General features: G+C 34.0%; 2 protein-coding genes and 1 non-coding gene across 3 annotated transcripts; 2 read left to right on the top strand and 1 right to left on the bottom strand.

The window, feature by feature from the left end:
* The first annotated feature begins 1385 nt into the window (after window positions 1-1385).
* Window positions 1386-3504, top strand: LOC115953519 (probable xyloglucan endotransglucosylase/hydrolase protein 32). The gene is made up of 4 exons (XM_031071232.1): window positions 1386-1713; window positions 1826-1926; window positions 2106-2323; window positions 2828-3504. Exons 1-4 carry the CDS (start codon window positions 1518-1520, stop codon window positions 3192-3194), a joined length of 882 nt encoding a protein of 293 aa, XP_030927092.1. The 5' UTR covers window positions 1386-1517; the 3' UTR covers window positions 3195-3504.
* Window positions 3505-7696: 4192 nt separating this feature from the next.
* TRNAY-GUA lies at window positions 7697-7789 on the top strand. The gene is made up of 2 exons: window positions 7697-7733; window positions 7754-7789. It is a non-coding gene; the product is annotated as a tRNA-Tyr (tRNA).
* A 1226-nt stretch (window positions 7790-9015) lies between these two features.
* On the bottom strand, window positions 9016-19454 carry LOC115953313 (E3 ubiquitin-protein ligase RFWD3). Its single transcript, XM_031070916.1, has 14 exons — window positions 18938-19454; window positions 17278-17353; window positions 17042-17131; window positions 16909-16953; window positions 16694-16774; window positions 15629-15743; window positions 15271-15329; window positions 13808-13918; window positions 13558-13694; window positions 13433-13472; window positions 11603-11665; window positions 11328-11521; window positions 10088-10585; window positions 9016-9255 (listed from the first exon to the last, which is right to left on the bottom strand). The coding sequence occupies exons 1-13, from the start codon at window positions 19264-19266 to the stop codon at window positions 10093-10095; spliced, it is 1833 nt and encodes a 610-aa protein (XP_030926776.1). The 5' UTR covers window positions 19267-19454; the 3' UTR covers window positions 9016-9255; window positions 10088-10092.
* Between the last annotated feature and the right edge of the window lie 278 nt (window positions 19455-19732).

The raw sequence follows: 19732 nt of genomic DNA, 5'->3' as shown, positions 1-19732 counted from the left end.
TGGTGAGGACCCTAATGTTTTAATGCATATTAAATGTCTCTCAAAACACACAAATAGCCAACTAGGTCAGATCTTAAGCAGAAGATTCTGTTCGGTGCTAAATAAGATGATGTGGTTAATTACTACGTACACGTATAAAGTGATGATATCACGTAGTGTGATCGGTGGAGTATAAAATTAAATACTTAAGTTTAAACAAAAGGGTTTTATTCAAGTTGAGAATCTAGTAGCTTTCATTTAAGTAACATCTAAAATAATTGAGCTTTAGATTCCATCAACATATCTTAGTCCAACCAACAAACTTCATGGATTAGACCAAAATGGAGTCAATTTCAAGTGTCAATCAGAGGTAGACAAGGATAGGGAAATTAGGACAAATAATCCTAACCACATTTAATGCTTCCAGAGAAATATTAACTAGAAAATTGAGTGTTTTCTTTTTCACGTATTGGTCTTTTTTAGCACTTAGAGTACTTACTTACCAGTGTACATTCTCATGGAAAGTTGGTCTCCAATTTGATTGGGTGAGATCTATATATGAGACTATTTTGGTTAATCAATCAAGACACAAACGTAAGTACGTAACATTTTGTTCAGTACAAATAGTTCAGTTCATGAGTCAAAGAATTAATCAGACATATGCCCTTATGATCAAATCCAACTTGGTCCCGTTATAGATACCTCATGACCCACTCCATTAATTGATGAAGTTGTCAGGTTCAAACACACCATTACTTAGAAAAAAAAAAAATTGATTCATGCATGAGACATGGAGATTTGACTATATCAGAAACTGACCCACATTTTAACACACCGAAAGAGAGGGAAAAATGGAATGGTAAAAAACATTTTGGTTCAGTCCAACAAGGCTAGCTTTTAAGGCTCTCAGACAGAGAGGCATGTAGCTTTCAATGACCGATTGATGACTTTTAGCACGAATCCGATATCCTGTGGATTCAGATTGCCACACAAATCACACATGCAATGGAAAAAAAGAACATTTAAGATATATGATCTACTACCAGTACCTCTGCATTTCATTTCAACTTCTTTTCCTAGCTTTCCAACCATGCAAACAAAGATAACAGGTTGTTCTTTTCATTAAGGGCATGAAAGAAAGTAGTTGTAGAGAAAAAGAAAAATTTTCTTTTAACAAATAGTTCATACATATACTACTTATTAGTTTACTGTACTTATTGTTCCCAAGTCTATTATTGTGCAGAGGTGTAGAGCTTTTCAGGTCTCTTTTAATTGTGAGCAATTTGATTGGTTTTTAGTCCTAATAATAATTAATTTCCCCATGAGTCATTTACTTGTACCTCTCAATAGAGGGACCCACTAATGCTCTTATTTATATCAAACAGTTATGCCATACTCTTCTTACGTATACACCTTGTCTCAATTCTCAAAGTTCTCTGTCTCATTCTCTCACCGTTCATTTTATACACACACACACGCACAATCACAATCATTCTCCACATTATAGCTTCCTTTCATTCATCTTTCTTCCCCTCTTCATGGCTTTCTTTCTTTTCCTACTTTTGATCCTTTTAGTCCCTTCAAGCAATGCTCAGTGGCCACCTTCACCTGGCTACTGGCCAAGCTCTAGGTTCAACTCCATGAGCTTTTACAAAGGATATAAAAACCTCTGGGGTCCTTCGCATCAAAGCTTTGGCCAAAATGCATTAAGCATCTGGCTTGATCGTACATCAGGTCTTACTCAGTCTCATTATGTATACTTAATATATAGCTCTTAAATTTCTTTGTGCACATCCTGATTATATATTAACTATTCTCCATTTTATTGCTTGGTTTTTCATAACAGGAAGTGGGTTCAAGTCTGTCCGTCCATTTCGATCTGGCTACTTTGGTGCCTCCATTAAGCTTCAACCTGGTTACACTGCAGGAGTCATTACAGCTTTCTATGTGAGAATTTGGACCAAATAATAAGTTGTTTTAGTTTTAGTATACTTAAAAAAGACTCAATTTTTTAAAAGTACTTCAAATGTATGTGTATTGACAAGTATAATAATTTCTTAAAGGAACTATATTTTTTTAATTATAATTTGATTAGTCTAATTGTATACTAAATTGGGCAATGGCAGCTCTCCAACAATGAAGCTCATCCAGGTTTCCATGATGAAGTAGACATTGAATTCCTTGGGACAACATTTGGGAAGCCTTATACTTTACAGACCAATGTTTACATCAGAGGGAGTGGGGATGGGAGAATTATAGGCAGAGAGATGAAGTTTCATCTATGGTTTGATCCCACCCAAAATTTTCATCATTATGCTATACTGTGGAGTCCTAAAGAGCTCATGTAAGTGGATTATATTTTAATTTGATAAATACCAATATGTATCAGAAACTTAGATTTTGAGTTATGATTATCTTAAGACTAGGAGGAGTTCGTTCTTAATAAAGCTCTAAAAGTCTGATTAGCAATTATTAATATGTGCATGGAATTTGTTTATTCCCACTTGATCGACATTTTAAGATGTGAGTAGTTGGGCCAATAAGTATTTTTGGAATGAATATGCAAATGAGGCAAGTATTTATTCCCATTTCTCTTTAATTATAAGTTATTTGATAGTGTAAAATAAAAAATAGTATCCAGTTCACGAGTGGTTTCTCAAAAAAATAAAAAAAGTTCACGAGTGGATAGACTACCTATTGGCTGGCCACATATATGTTATTGTATATAGCAAAATTAATATTAAAAAAAACAAAGTATTATATTGATTTAATGCAAATGGTTATGTTGGTATGTTAATTGTCTTATTGTGTCTCCCTTTATTAATTTGATTATCATATTTCAATTCAGATTCCTTGTGGATGACGTGCCCATAAGGAGGTACCCGAGGAAGAGTGATGCCACATTTCCACTAAGGCCAATGTGGGTTTATGGTTCTATATGGGATGCTTCATCATGGGCCACTGAAGATGGAAAATACAAAGCTGATTATAAGTACCAGCCATTTGTTGCAAGGTACACAAATTTCAAGGCCACTGGTTGCTCAGCCTATTCACCAGCTAGGTGCCACCCAGTCTCTGCCTCACCATTCAGGTCCGGTGGGCTAACTAGACAACAATATAGAGCCATGAGATGGGTTCAAAGCCACAATTTGGTTTATGACTATTGCAGGGATTCCAAGAGGGACCATTCCCTGACACCTGAGTGCTGGGGTTAAAAGTTAAAGTGAAAATTGGAGTTACTGCTATGTGTCTACTTAATTCTATGCATAGGAAGTCACTCAAATTTTCACTTTTTGTTATTTTTTCCTTCTTTTAAATTTTAGTGAGGGTGTCTTGTGATGGGTACCATTTGCCAAGAAGGTTGATGCAAATGGTACTTGAGCGTCCAAGGCTCCACACAAAAGAAAAAAAATTGGAACAACATTTGTGTGCATTTTTCATTTTTTGTTATGGTGATTTTTGTGTACATTTGTGGTTGGAGACATACAAGCTATGAGACTTGGGGGGAGAGAAAAAAAAAAAAAAGAGAATGGAAATGAAGGCAATATTGAAGCCAAAGAAAAGAGATGGGGTCATGGGGTCTGAGTGAGTGAGTGAGGGTTTTCACTTTTTGTATAAGATTCAATAAATAATAAAGCAGAAGATTTTGTACCATGTGTAATGTGTCTGAAATTAATGCCATGAAAGTTGGGGCACTTTATGATTGGTCATGGGTTGGAGATATGAATGTTGGATCAAAATGGAACACCATGAAAAATGAAAATGGTTCTCAGAGCGTAAATCCCAAGAATCATTTAAAGATGTAAAAATGTAAAATCATCATCTACATTTCATTGTTCAATTATTGATGAGATCAAGATAATTTTTCGAAATTTTATCTTAATGTTTCGTAAACTACATTTTAAAAAGAGGTTAATTTGGTTACCCACAAATGCAATATAGTTAAATGAGCCTTTTGCGCAGAAATGAGGGAACGAGCGCTCTTTCCCTCCCTCTATAACTTTTCCTCTTTAGGCAAACTAGTAAGTTTTCCGTGTAATGTACGGATAATGTTGTAATGTTTTATATAAGATGATTTTAAAGAATATTGTATATGCATTATAGCATAATTGTTATAAAAATTTATTAGTAATAAGTTCATCATAAAAAGCAACAATTATAAATTGCACATATATATCCATTATAACTATTCAATTGAACTAATGAGAAATTAAAAAAAAAAAAAAAACTAACTTAGGAGAAATATTATAGAATAAAAGTTTATATAGATTGTTTCTTTCTCTTTCTCATTAATTCTAAAACCAAATACATATTCCAAACACTCACAATTAATCACATCATCTACAAAATCCACAACGTCTGACCTTAACATTAAGGTCGTAATTGTCATTGTCACTCAATATGAAATACAAACCCCTCTTCCTTGGTTGTAGCTAACTTGTACGGGTTAGGATTAGATGAGACAATAATGTTAAATCTAGGTAGGTGTCGTCGAAAATTTGAAGATAAATGAAAATCGTTTTTGGTCTATGTGTATTTAAAATGAGATGACATGAAGGACTATGAGTAGGTATATATAAAGGGGTAGAAGTGCAAGAGGGGAAAATGATGAATTGAAATGCAAAAAGTTTTGTGTGTACCTGTGAGGAATGAAAAGTTTTGAAACATTGAATCAAATAATACAAATAATATTTATTTTTTAATTAGAAAAGTCTTGAAACATTGAACAAAATGAAACAAAATGTCAATATTTAATTTGTTCTTATCTCTTATGTGGTACTTAAGAATATTTCAATTCTCGTTGCATAGAACGCGCCACTTGGCAGAATCTCATACTTTCCCACATGAGGTCTCTGCTTTATATATATATATATATATATATATATATTGATTTCAAGCTAACTTAAGGAAAATAATAATAATAATAATAATTTTCTAAGTTTAATACATTACATAATCATGTATCATTGCTTGTGAGTGCACAGGCGGTAGCTATGATATTCAACCCATCCTGTGGCAATTGCTGGTTTGTCCTCTCTCTGTCTGTTCCTTTCAACAATTCACGGTAAATCATGGGAAACTAGTATCAAAAGAATAAATTTAGGTCACCATTTTAATTTAAAAATGAAAACAATAATAGAGTATTATAATTCTTACTACATAAATGATAAATCTTATAAATTGAGATGTCAACTTTTGAACACTTTATTAAAAAAAGAAATTAAGAAATTTATTAATTATTTTGTTGATGTTTTGTCATCTATCATATTCATTATCTTTTTTTGGTTAAAGTATCATATTCATTATCAAGATGTCAAGTCTTTCTATCAAATAAATAAATAAAAAGATGTCAAATCAATTTGGAAGATTTAAAAAAAAAAAAAAAAATCAGTAATAGTTTTAACATTTTCCATCATAATAACGCAAGAAGAACTTAGATTGAGCATCAAACAAGCTCTAGGGCGATAATTATTGGTACTACTTTCATGCTTCATTTTTGTGGTCAAAGATCAAATATAGATAGTCCTTACATTGTCTTCATTTTTCTTATGTATGTATGTAGTAGTACATTCAGAATAATAAGCAAAAAAAAAAAAACATTTGCTTTTATTTTCAGAAGTGAAAGTTGAGATAATTCAATATGCAAATCCAATAACATAGAAGGGAATAGAATGCGCACTGTATCGCATAATCATTAATAAAAAGATGCTTAATTATTACTATTATTTTCTCCAATATTTATATTTGCTTACCTCAACGTCCTGAATCATACCATTACACATATCTAGTTGATATGCATTTGGTAGAAGAAATGACAAATTTATGCCACAAAGAGCAAATATATGTACTTGGTAAGTTTTGTAAGAGTCTAAACATAAACCTATATTGTATAAATTTTTCATCTAACTGTCTAAGTACTGTTGTGATTTTATCAAAAAATTACTATCCAATCTTAAATCCCGAGACTATGTTTAGCAACCATAGTTGTGACTTGTGAGCCCATATTCAATTCACAGGGAGCCAAGCAATTTAGCACAAAATTTCACAACACTAAAAAGAAGTAGCTCATCATAATAATATAATTTTTTCAGCCCTGAAGCCAGAATAACATGATTACTAAATTCCTTCTCCCAATCAATATGACTTTTTGAATGTTATTAGAGATGCTTTGAGCAACAATAATGCAGAAGACATATATATAAGCCCATTATTGCCAATGAATTACATGGGGTCGCTGGTGGGGAGCTATTGAACTTTAAAGAAACAGAAAATGATGGAATGTCTTCAAACAAGTAGATGTGGCTAAGAAAAAGTCCAAATCCTCTTCCTCTCTCACCCTTTTCTCTTCTTCTTTTGTCATTTTATGAGGATTTGATTTTGAAATATTCGGTTTTTGCAGCTACAAAGATGATGCCTCCCAACAAACAAGTCAATTATCCTCTTGGCTACCATAATGCATTTTTAAAGCGTTAGAATTAGAACATTACACATCAAAAATAAATAAAAATAAAAATCTTATTCGAAGTTTTTTCACAACAGTGTTTGCAGCAATATTTTTTGTACTCCAAATTCATGGGAGTTGAAGTTTATGTGTGTATATATATACAAACCTCCCTTTTTTAATTTATAATTAACCAAATTATAAGCATAACAGATTCATTTGTAAGTATTTTCTTTGAATTAATGTCTTCAATGGGGTCTGAAGTAATATGAATATGATAATTTTTTTTTTCTTGAGAACTATTATGAATATGACACTTTGACTAATAATCTAATACCACTTTCAAGTTGGAAAGATTGAAAAAGGATTTGAACGGGAGATTTAGGATCAAAATTTCCCCAAAAGTAATCCTTTTATTTCTAAAGTTATAATTTCTCTATTCCTGTTTTATATATAAGGAACACGTGATTGAACGAATATTTTAAAGTAGCATTTTGCCATTGGTGGTTGCAACTAATAGGTAGCTTATCCGGACATGATAATGCTTTTTTAGACCAATTCTGCAGGTGGAATTCTCCTATCTTTCTTTTTTATTAGTTTGGTGAATCATACACCAAAACATTTGAATAGAAGACAATCTGTCAACAAACTTAAAAAGTTTGAAAGGCAGAAAAGTATTAGTAAAATTTTTTAGATCAAACAGTAGAATTATATGAAATTTGGTGACATGAAAGAATCATCACGAGGATGAAAACTCGTAACTTTATGATCCTAACTTATGCCGTTTTTTGGGTAAATCCCTTTGTTTAGGCTTCCATAATATAATTAATTTTTTTTATTAATGGTAATATTTTTGTGACGTTCCCTATAATTCATAGGATTTGATTTTTGTAATTTTCTCAATTTAAAAAAAAAAATTATTATTTTCTAGACTAATTTCTTAGGATTTTCTAGGATTTCTTGGCCACCGTGAGATTTCTTTAGTATTTATATTCTGTTTGTAAATTCCTTGGCCAGCATGAGATTTCTTTAGTATTTATATTGTTTTTGTAAATTTGTCCAGATTCAACATCAAATTATGGCCTAGGGTATGATATATATTGGCTTTCCATCTATTTGTGTATATTGTTTCATCTTTACTTCAGTGGAAGCATTTGCACTGCAAAATTCGGCTGACAGAATATTAACGGTTCAACGCTATGATTCTATGAATATGATTCACGTCTTGAGCGAGTGATAATTAATTATAAAATAATGTGTTGCTTTTGACATGATCCGACCTTAGCTCAGTTGGTAGAGCGGAGGACTGTAGTTGTTATAACCTAACAGGTAATCCTTAGGTCGCTGGTTCGAATCCGGCAGGTCGGAATTTTTTTTTTCTTTTTAGGGTCAACAAAACCTGGTTACTGGGCTCAATAAATGGGCCACAACCAATATTTAATCAAGTGGGCCAGGTTATATAGCTTTGAATAAAACAAATAGCACTTCTTTGCCTGGTTCGGCTTTTCTTCGGTCAGCATAACTAGTTACTGGGCTCAGCAAAGAGGCCACAATCAATATTGTATCAAGTAAACTCGCCCCCACGTTTCTACTTGAAACTAATAAACCTTTTTTTTTTTTTTTCAATCTCATCTTTTCTTCTGTCTTATTGTTGTTCGGAGAAACTGACCAAGAAAGATTGGAGTATTACTTGGCTATTGGCTCTATGTACCATGGTTTGAGGGAGGAAAGAGAAAGGGAAGGTAAATAAGGACAATCTTAACTATTGAAATAGTTAAACAAATGGATTAATTTAGAATAAGATTCTCTTTTACGGTAGATAGCTCCATTTTGGAGTACCTAAAATCCTATCCATCTAATTTAAAATCGGTGGATTAGGCTATCCTTATTTCAATGGTTGATCCAAACTCCACCACTACAGCATTGGGGGTTTTAGCGGGCTTTAGCTCTTGAATTTTTTTCTTCTTTTGGTTACCTAGTTGATGGGAGAGGTTGGCTTGATGTGGAATATTAGAAACTCACTACTTAATAGTTCCGTTTTATGTTGGATTATTCATTGTTTGGTTGTGATTCTTATCCAAAATGGTATAGATTCCTGTTAATCTTGAAAATTAGAGGACTTTGTTGCCCCTGTTATGAAGACCCAATCAATCGATAGTATTTGGATTTATCTGTTTTAGTAAGGCTGCTCCACTGGCTATGACTGAGATGCAGCTAGCTAGGTTTGTGATTGGTGGCTGACAGTGGGTTTCTGAGTGAAGTCAACCTACAAGGAAGAGTAGTGACTACAGCAACGGTGAGAAGTTAAAAGTAAATAGAGCAGTGAAAACACCATATACCACCCCAATGATGGTGAGAAAGGGTTAGTTAGGGAAGAAAATGGGGAGAGAAAGTAAAGGGAAAAAAAAAGTGCTGGCTTATTATTTGTTTTTTAGACCAAGTCAATATTTTTATGCATTTTATTTGGTTAACAAAATAATAAATAAAAAAATGAAGACGAAAGGATAAAATTGACTTGATCTTATTGAGGATCAAATTGAAGCAATTAATAATTAAGAGATCATTGAACGTTAACCAATAGTTAGAAGACTAAATTAGTAAATTTAACCTACAAATATTATATAACAAGTAACTATACAATGCAGCTCATTACTTAAGAAGCTACCTAAAAATTTCGTCTGAATCTTACTATTAATAAATATGTGCAAGAATACAATTTTGAAGTAAGTGAACCTTACAAAATCCTATTGTAAATTTGGATTGCGATCGACCTAAATTACTCCATTAGTATAAGCCAAAAATGTCAGTCGATCACCTCTTGACAAGTTAGGAGCCTGCAACGCAAGTCAAGTGAGTAGAACAAGAGTTAGCACTCGTTATGCAGATATAAATACAACCATTTCTCCACCATGTCATTTAGGGGGAAGGCTTAAAAATTCAACCCGCCATGGCTACTGACTTATGGGGGTTCAGGATTCTTACATTAATTGTTAAAAATAAAAAAGACCATAATCACTATTTTTTTTTTTTTTTTAAAGAAGTAATAATGACCACTAATTGTAGTGAGAAGAAAAAAAGTATTCATAAATTTTGTTCTTTACAAGCAACAAGATTCATTTCTAAAACAAATTAAAAATGGAACAGGCTTGAAAATAATATGCATAAAACAGAACAGGAATTATGTATTCTACAGGTAACAACAGGTCACCAGGGCTTATTGAAAAACATAAGATGCTAAACTGGATGTTTCATGTAGAACACTTTTGGTAGGATCAGTTTAACAGTCAAAGAATACCAACATTATAATACTTTTAGATAATTACTAATTAGATCCATAACAAGAAGCCATGAATGAACTAAAATTAAGTAGCTTGTAAACAAATTAATACAACCCCAATTTATTGTAATATTAATTCACACTGACAAAAAAGTTGCACCATTAAAGAGGTGAAAAATTACAGTAAATCTTAAGTAATACTATAAGAATACCAGCAGTAGCCAGAAGTTTTCTTCTTTACTTTTTTGGTTTTGAGGTTGGTCAGGAATTAAAATAATAGTCCAAATTTATTAATAGTGATAATAATAATAACAATGATGCTAATGAAAACAATAATAACAATAATATTAATATTAATAACTCACTCAAACTGAATTTAATCAGCTTACCTTTTTCATGAGAGTTTGGTACCGAAAAGATGCAGTGTATCCTCACTTAAACAACTAAGTAAACCTTGGCTGATGGCATGTGTGTACTTCATATCTCGAATAGGACGCTTTTGTGTATTAAGATGTTGCAGAACTGTAAAAGATGGCAACTCTTGCAAGATCAATTTGCGCGTAACTTCATCCCCAGATGCAAACATCCGGCCTTGATTTTCTATGTCTAAGATTGCAGATCTTATTGGTATTCGACTCTCATTCACATTGGCACATGCAGAACCCAACTTTTGAAAACAGTTGCTCCCCACTTCCTTGTAATGAACATGGGAGCCCTGAACTCCTTGCCCAATAACTTGGGAATGCATTATTGAAGGTTGAGAAATAGCCATCTCATTCTGCATCTCAACTTTGGGACGATATGAAGCAACAATGTCATCACTGCTAGGAGAATAAGAAAGGGATATACAAACTCCTTGATTAACCGATTCAGGAACCAAAAATGGCCTAGATAAGAATCAATTGTAAAATTGTTAGAATAAACCATCACATAATACTGATATAGACTAATAAAATAATAAGATAAATTCCCTTCATCAGCCCTCAAGAATTAAATGATAGAATACTATTTAAATTGTTTGGCCAATAGGGTATGCATAACTCCATTTCTTATTGCAAAGGCACTAGACCTTAGATGACTTGTGATGACATCAAAGTCTGACTATTTATACAAAAAAGAAGCCAGGGCCCATCAATAGACCATATCAGATGAGGATTTTGGATGCAATTGGTCAAAGGTTCAAAGTTTCTTCCCGAGTGAGTTCTGATAAAGCATTTGCCCAAAAAAAGTTCTGATCAAGCAAAACAAGCACACATTTTTAAAATGCAAAAGATATAGTTTAAAATTAAAAAAAGAAGAAAAGGGGGGGGGGGGGGGGGATCTAAATGGATGCATGAAAAGACAAAGTTTATTTTTTTATTTTATAGCTCTATAGCTCGACCACCACACTTCTGCAATTATTCAAAGGTTCAAAGTTTCTTCCTGAGTGAGTTCTGATAAAGCATTTGCAGAAAAAAGTTCTGATCAAGCAAAACAAGCACACGTTTCTAAAATGCAAAAAATATAGTTTTTTTTTTTTTGGGGGGGGGGGGACATAAATGGATGCATAAAACAAGGAAGAAGTGAAATTTGACAGTTTGGCACTCATAAGAACTCAAAGCTTACATGCATAAAATAATAACAACCTACCCCTTTTCAGAACCATCAAAGTTCCACCGAGACAAGCCAATTGACGAAGCAGAAAGGACAGATCTAACACCGGAAGTAAGAGTTGAACTATGTAAAAGTGAGTGTACAGTATGAACAGGATGGTGTGACCGGCCATTCAGGGAAATAACTGGCCCATCAGTTTGGCGCATATCAAACACCAAAAGTGAGCCATTCTACAAAAAAGGGAAAAATGTAAAAGATCAGCATAAGTCACCTAGGTTCGCAACATAAATAAACTCACTTAAATTTCATACCTGCAGTCCAGCATATATGTAATGCGAGCTATTGAGATCCCATGAACATGACCATGCAGCAGCCTGGAAGTACATGCCTTACTATTAGTACCAATGATAACATTTTTCACAGAAAGAAAATAGTGAAGGAAAATATAAAAGTCCTAGAGTACACACATATGGGGAGTGTACATATAGAGAGAGACAGTGAGAGGAAGAGATTACATAAAGGGTCTGTTTGAAAACCGCTTATTTTGCTGAAACTGAAAACTTTTTGCTTAAAGCATGTAGAAAAAAGGCTAAAAGCTGACTTTTTTGCAATGGGACCCACTTTAAGAGCAAAAATAAGCTAAAAAGTAAAATAAACTAACTTTTTCTCAAATCCCAAATGCAACCAAAGTGTATCAATAATAGACACATTCTACAAAACATGAAAGAGAATTAAATTAAAAGCCAATTTGGCAGCATCACTATAGCACTACAACTCCATTATAGTAATTGAATGAAACAACCCACTAGGCTGAGCAGGCATAATCTAAAGACTGAAATTCCTTGCCCCAAATTTGAGCTAGTCAACCGTGCCTAACTTGGGCTAAGTTCAGCTCAAGCTAAACTTTCAGCCTAGAAGGAACTGCCCAGCTTAAAAGGCAATGTAGTTGACTACTGTTTCTTTAAAATATCTTTCAAATTAATAGAGTTATGTATTCATATTCAAGCAATGAAAATAGCTCTGTGCCAAGGTTTCATACTCTCAAAATTTAAAGACCAAGATCCAAGCCTTCCTTTAGCCCATTTAAGGAACATAGACTGGGTGATGGTTTAAGTTTTATAAAGGGGCTACAGTGAAGGGGAAGTTTTATTGTGTTATTAAAACTTGCTAGAATGAGTGCACCTGACATTTTATGTGGCATCAAGTATTTATTCACGTCTGACCTCAAAGCAAGCTTGATCCAACTCAACCAGATCTGTATCCCACCTTTAATCCCAACTCCTAGTCTCTATGAATGATGGGATTATTGCATGCAATTCCACTGGTTCAAACATTGCCAGACGGAAATTGAGATATGTCCAACATATTTGCTTGAATGTATTAGTGAGAAATTCAGTGGATTAAAAGATACAAAATATTGGAAAGAACCCAATGATTAGGTGAGTACCAATTGAAGAACCACAGGATTTGAGGGGTGAAAGGGGGATGTTGAAAAAGGATTTTTTTTTTTTTTATAAATAAAATAAAGGGGTGCAACATGAGGACTTCCCAGGAGGTCACCCATCCTCGTACTACACTCAATGTTGAAAAAGGATTTCATGATTAAATAGAGCATAATCAAGTCAGACACAATAGAGATCATCACATCAATTACCCTCCCCATTATCCACAATGAAAAAAATTTCATTGAGGAACTTATTACCATGCAATATTCATCAATGTCCATGTAGAATATAACGTGCACTGGATCTGTAACTGTTACTGCAACTATCAGCAACATTCCCAGAACCAAGAATATCACATAAATATGTAGCTACCAACTCAACAAAGGAATAGTCATTAATGGTTGGGGAAGGTTCCACATAGTAAAGATTTAATTTATCTCCCTGAATGAAGTTCTCTATACTTAAAATTTTGGGTTTGTGCATTCCTACAAATGGACAAATCACATAAAAACAAGCCTTTTCTAGTGAAAAATAGCAAGGCAACAATAAGTTTCAGGGAATTTTTAACGGAAAAGGATTCTAAAAGTAACCAAAAGCCTCTACCCACATAGACAATATGGGAGCTCAACCTGATATCAAGAGATTCAAGACCTACGGTTATTTAACAAGAATATACTTGATGGATTGAACTTTTACCGGTAAATTATAGGAAAGGATGATATTGTTGCTTTCCAGACTGTAAAAAGTGGAACAACCAAGTCAATTGGGAAAGAGATTAAAGAAGACAACCAAAACAACAGATTATACAAATAAGGTCACACCTGAGAACTGATAGTTTCCCTAGTGAAGCAAAAAGTGCAAGGCTACCATTAGAAGGACAAATACGTAGGTCCCGAATAACTTTCATATAAGAAGGAAGTATGATATCTTGTTTTTCATGTGGAGGTATCAAGCTTATCTGCAAAATGATATTCAAAAGAACAAAATTGCAAAATTAAGGAGCAGTTCCCATTAAGTCCAAAATATGCATATAATATTACTAAGACCACAATTTATGTCATGAAACTTTACTTTGGTAAGTACAGGTGTTGCATCTATCCCAGACACTCTTCGCACGATTAACAAAATTTGGCTAGAAGCATCCACATCGACTAAACGCGCTCCATCTACCTGGAATTCCTTCTACAGAAATTTATAATATAAGTTAATTTTATGTGGGCTACAAAAAATTACTCAAGGAAACAGTTGCTCAATTCGAAGCACAGACGAAGATACTATCTCATGGAACAAATTTATGAACATTATTTACCACCTTGAACATCAGAATAAAACAACAACGCCCATAAGCTTCATGTTATCAGCATAGGTTAATTGGGCTACAAAAAATTACTTGAGGAAACATTTGCTCAATTCAAAGCAAAGAAGAAGATACTATCTCATGGAATAAATTTACAAATATTATTAACCACCCTGAACAAAAAAAAAGAAAACAAGAACACTCATAAGCTTCATGTTTTCAGCATCAGTTGCCTGTCCATCAAGTCGTTGATTTCAATAAGGGAACCATATCATGTGCTTGTCACCTGATAACAGGCAGAAGCACAATTACTTACCACGCTGTAACTTGCAATTCCAAACCTGTGCTTGAATTTGGTCTACTTGTGTGAAATCTTTCCTGTGCTTGAATTTGGTTCATGTATATTTGGGTTTGGTTGTAATTCGATATTGATTTATGTTCTTGGGTTGGATATATTGTGCATTACTGATTCTAAGTTGCTCAGAGAGAATCATTTGGTAAGGATTAAGGAAATAGACAACAATTTTTTTATGTGATAACTGACAAGCGCGTGATATATTTCCTCATTTCAATTAATGGCAACTTTGCATGTAGTTTATTAATGCTGAAAGAACTTGAAGGGATTATTTATTTTCGAATTTCATAGATGACTGAAAATACTGAATATCACAAACTTAAATAGAAAAGTCTGAACATCACTAACTAGCCATGTAATCATCGGATTTTCTCCATATGATCATAAAAAGAGAATAAAAAAAATAAAACCTTGGAGATAACATAAATTCATTTTTTTTTCCTCATACATTGGGATATAATGGTTGTGCTTCAAAAGTAAGTTTCAGTCCTTATGGCATGTGAGAGAGAGAGATAGAGATGCCAAAGAAAGATTCCAAAACAAATAAAACATAGAAAGATAAAGGAGATGTTATATAAAGAAAAAGAAAAATAAAAAGTCTATTACCTAGCAAGATGTACTTTTTTTAATGAAATATCTATTACCTATGATTATAAAAATTAAAAAAAAAAAAAAAAAAAAAAAAAAAAAGTCTACAACCTGGTTAAATGTAAAACTCCATGTATGTTGAATAAAATACATTTTTAGACATCCTGCATAGTTGAGGTTTCATCTTTTCTTTAACAAAATTTCTTATTGGTTATTATTTATAGTCTAATAACTCTGGTGCATGTTGAGAGAGGATAGGAAACATAGCATAACAGAAAGCAAGAAATGGCACACCTGTAATATGAAACTGCAAGAAGATGCTTGTCCGCAAAAAGTCGAGCCAAAGTTGTTGCCTACAAGATATATTCAACATACAGATGTGTTTACAAGATTTGGTGAGTACAAAGAGATTTGATACTTGACAGTAGGGGAAAGGGTATCTAAAACAATGAGAACATAGCTCCAATGCAGACATCAATGATGAATGACCTAACCATAAAATTACATTGGAGAGTGTTTATCTATTTATTCAACATACATGTGTACAACAATACATTATAAATACATAACATGTAAAAATCTGTATATATAACATTACACTTGAATTTCACAAGGCATATATCATATATCTTACATTCTAAAAGATGCTTACCAAATACAGGACTTCCTTGATAGTGCCCACCAGCATTTGCTAATCTAGAGGCATTTGCTAATCTAGATTCTCTGCTCTGCACATCTCCTAATAAATGCTCCAAATCAGTTGTCCTCTACAAAGCAGAGTTTGAAACCAAAAGTGATAAAGACACACAGGCAGTCACAAAAGGTAAACTCTATACTACCTAAACACTTTAGTAAGCTCTTTGCAACTCAATTGATGGAAATACTAACAAAGCGCAGATTCAGTTTGCAACCTCAGTCCTTTTCATTTGAATACTTAACATACACCCAATAATCCCTAATATTATGAAATAATGCACACAAATCCTGGATAAATAAACAAATACATAGAGCAGACAACCACAAAGCTCACCAGAACACAAGTCTAAAATGCATATTGGTAAAGGTGGTCAAAACAAAATCAAAGGTATGACATAACTACTTCCTTTTTTATCTTTTTGGTAAGCAAATAATCAGTTTATTAGAAAGAGGAGAACGCTCAAGTACACTAGAGAGGCTCCTAAAGAATTACATTCTTAAGTTTAAAAAATCAATAAATTCTTCAGAAGCAGTGAAACGAACACTGCCTAAGGCAAACATCAAATCATACAAAGTTCTAGTGAATGACCGCTTCCTAAGGCAATGCTAATAATAATTGTTTTAAACAAAACTACAGATGTATGAAAAGAGATGGAGAACTTGAGCAATGGCAACATTGTGATCAGAATGACACCAAGAAATGTAGTGAAAGCACATAAAACATGACTGCTGATATTTTCCACACAAGAAGCACCAAAGCATATCGAACTATTCCGATACACAATTTGCTGTACAATGAATACAATAAGGGTCGTACCTAGTGTATAAAGCTCCCACTCATGCAAGGTCTAAGAAAGGTCATGGTGGGCAGCCTTAACCCCAATTTATCGGAGAGGCTGATTTCCGGACTCAAGCCTGTGAGCTATCACTTTTGGTGGAAGGCACTTGCCACCACACCAAGGCTCAACCTCTATTGTACAATGTATACAATAAAAAAGTAGACATATAAAATCAAGCATACCTTTGTCAACTGGCTTACTTTCCGACGCAAGTCATCTTCTCTTTTCTTCCATTCAGATTCCTTCTTCCACCAATTAGCATCCTAGACATAATAAAGCACAAAAATAAATACTTGCTCCATAAACCAACCAAAGACCACTAGAAACTAGATCCTTACATGGCTATGCCTTTTATAGGGGATGTCTTAGCAAACCATATCAAACTAAAAATTCCTACCTTCTTCTCAAGAGATGCACATTTAGCCTCAAGTGACCGAATCCTCTGCAAACAAAAACAGCCCATGGATTCAGATTAAGAATATTGTAAGTTTCTCCTGATATAATAACAACCCCACTAGATTTCACGTGACCTTTTGTGATTCTTCGTCAACTGCAACAACCCGTGATGCAAAAAGCTTCCTTACATCCTTCAGTGTGCATGCCCTATTGCATTGAGGACACTACAAATACAAAAAATTATCAAAAATAAAAAATAACAACAAATACAAACATAAATATCAAAAAAGAAAAAGAAAAGGAAGAAGCTTCTTTCTATTTAATTCATGTAAATGGTGTCATGATTAATTGATTATATAACAGACAATACCTTCCCAGCATTTCTTCGTTGTTGTAGCCATCTTTTGATGCATGACATGCCATATATGTGCCCACAAGGAAGACAACTGCAGTCCTCAAACAACACAATTATACTATGATTAAACAATCATTTTATTGATAAGTAAAAGTTTATTAATGAAACTCATAGAGGTAACCGTGTACACAGAGTAAATAGACATTAAGCATGAAATGAACAACTAGCAAACATATTATCAAAAGAAAAGAGAGGGGAAGCATTCATCCACTCAAATAAAGATTGAGTAGAAAAAGCTTAAGATCATTCACTGATTTCTCCTGTCCCTCAAAGGTCCTTGCATTCCTCTCACACCAAATACACCAGAGGCAATGTGGGATCGCATTCCAAATCATATTATTGCCTGTTCTACCAAACTTTCCTTTCCAACTAGGAAGAAGTTACTCCACACCTTTCAGCATGATCCACATGACCCCAAACAGGGCGATGACCAATTAATCAAACTCCACAATTCATGAACAAAAGGGGATTGAAGAAGCAAATAATTTACAGTTACACCAGTTGACTTGCACATAAAACACCAGTCAATAACAAGCACCTGCCTATTTTGAGGTTATCGATAGCCAGAATTTTTCCCATAGCCGTTGTCCAGAGAAAAAAGGCAACCTTACTGGGCACTCTAGCTTCCACAAACTTTTTCAAGGGAAAGAAGATGGAGGTGAGGGTTGTAAAAGTCTATAATAAGATTTTACTTCAAATATGCTCCTTGAAGGAGAGAGTCCAGCATATTGTACCCATGCCACTCCAATTTACCATACTAGAATATATGAGATCCATAAAGATTACCACGGATTCCAACTGCCATTCTTGGACTGTTCAAATAAAACTAATATCCAAGCGGTGCATCTCTCCGGCTAAAACCAAGTGATCTGCCACCGAAGCCTCTGTGTCACGTGCTATCCGAAATAATTGTCATGTACTATCCGAAATAATACAGGAAACCTCTCCCTCAACGGCTGCCCCCCACACCAGGAATCATGCCAAAACTTTATTCAAGTTCCATCCTCCCATCTTAAAACTAATGAAGCCAACAAATTTATCCCATCCTGCCCTTATGTACTTCCAAATACTTACCCCATACATTCCTGTAACCCCCATCTGAACACCAATCCCCCAACATACTGCCAAATTTGGAACACACCACTCTCCACCATAATGCCTCACTCTTGAGCATATCTCCAAAGCCATTTTCCCCAATAAGGCCTTATTGAAATCAACCAAGTCTTTGACACCCAGCCGCCACTTTAAGGCAGATCACATACACACCTTCAATGTACCAAATGAAACTTAAATTCCTCTCCAATGTACTATGAATAAACAATAATCTGGCGATACTCAACAGTCAATACAATCACATCATCAGAAAATTCTTATCAATTTATCAAATTTAACCAAAATAAATGTCTCTATAAACTCCAATGAATCCAAAATTCAAGATTACACCAATTTACCACTAAATCAATAATGTCGGTTGTGCATTATGCTAATAGCAACAAAATTGTGAGTAACTGAAAGGTTGCAACAAAATTAGAGTAAAACCCTAGAATTGAAGGTAATGAAAATTCATCAAATATAGGGCTCAAAGAAGAGTAAGAATTGGGAGGCGAGTACTAACCAGATATAATGGTTACCGTCGGTGGTCCAAGCTTCCATACAAATAGAGCAAAAGAGACCGTCGATTTCACTCCGATTCCACTCATTATCTTGCGAGCCTTCGACGCTTCCCAGTCCGTTCGACGAACAAGCTTCTCCTCCTCCTTCGATTCTCCTCCGCTTGCATTGCTCATCTTCTTCCTCTTCCTCCTCCTCTTCTTCTTCTTCTTCTTCTTCTTCATCATCATAATCTTCTTCTTCTTCGGATTCGGCACCGGAATCGACTTGTAACGGGGCAAGTTGATCAACGTTTTGGAGATAGCGAGCGTAGTCTTCGTCGTGGTCTGCCATTAGAGTTTCTTCGTGTGTGTGTGAGTGTTAGTGTGAGTGAGAGAGAGAAAGAGGGACTGCGCAAAAAATTTGGTCGTTTTGATTGGGAGTATTGGCGAAGACGTTTTGGGAAAGATATGAACCCTAAATTGGGAGCGCGCTTTTACGTTGCTGAAGGAATTTGAACCACGGTATAAAAACGCTACTTGTATAGTTGCGCCTTCGTGAAGAAGCATTTGATAATGTCTGTGACAGCTTTTATTTTTATTGTTTACAGTTTACTTTTAGTAATTTTTTACAGCCTTTTAAAATGAATTATACTTAACAAATGGAGTTTAAAAATCTGTATTTAGAAAAAAAATATAAAAAAAAAATAAAAATGTAATTACCAAAAAAATCACTAAATATGTTTGGATACCGCATTCAGTGCTATCCAATCTCACACTTAGAGTCTGTTTGGATATCGCTTATTACTGAAAACTGAAAA

Source organism: Quercus lobata, chromosome 7 (assembly GCF_001633185.2).
Source record: "Quercus lobata isolate SW786 chromosome 7, ValleyOak3.0 Primary Assembly, whole genome shotgun sequence".
NCBI lineage: Eukaryota > Viridiplantae > Streptophyta > Magnoliopsida > Fagales > Fagaceae > Quercus > Quercus lobata.
The sequence above is the reverse complement of the archived record's forward strand: the minus strand, read 5'-3'. Positions and strand labels throughout refer to the sequence as shown.

Coding starts and splice junctions, on each gene's coding strand:
- LOC115953519 (XM_031071232.1), top strand. CDS start 1,518: ATGGCTTTCTTTCTTTTCCTACTTTTGATCCTTTTAGTCCCTTCAAGC. Junction 1,714..1,825: donor CTGGCTTGATCGTACATCAG/GTCTTACTCAGT, acceptor TTTTCATAACAG/GAAGTGGGTTCAAGTCTGTC. Junction 2,324..2,827: donor TGGAGTCCTAAAGAGCTCAT/GTAAGTGGATTA, acceptor ATTTCAATTCAG/ATTCCTTGTGGATGACGTGC.
- LOC115953313 (XM_031070916.1), bottom strand. CDS start 19,266: ATGGCAGACCACGACGAAGACTACGCTCGCTATCTCCAAAACGTTGAT. Junction 13,473..13,557: donor GGGAAACTATCAGTTCTCAG/GTGTGACCTTAT, acceptor CACTTTTTACAG/TCTGGAAAGCAACAATATCA. Junction 10,586..11,327: donor TTTGATGGTTCTGAAAAGGG/GTAGGTTGTTAT, acceptor ATTCTTATCTAG/GCCATTTTTGGTTCCTGAAT.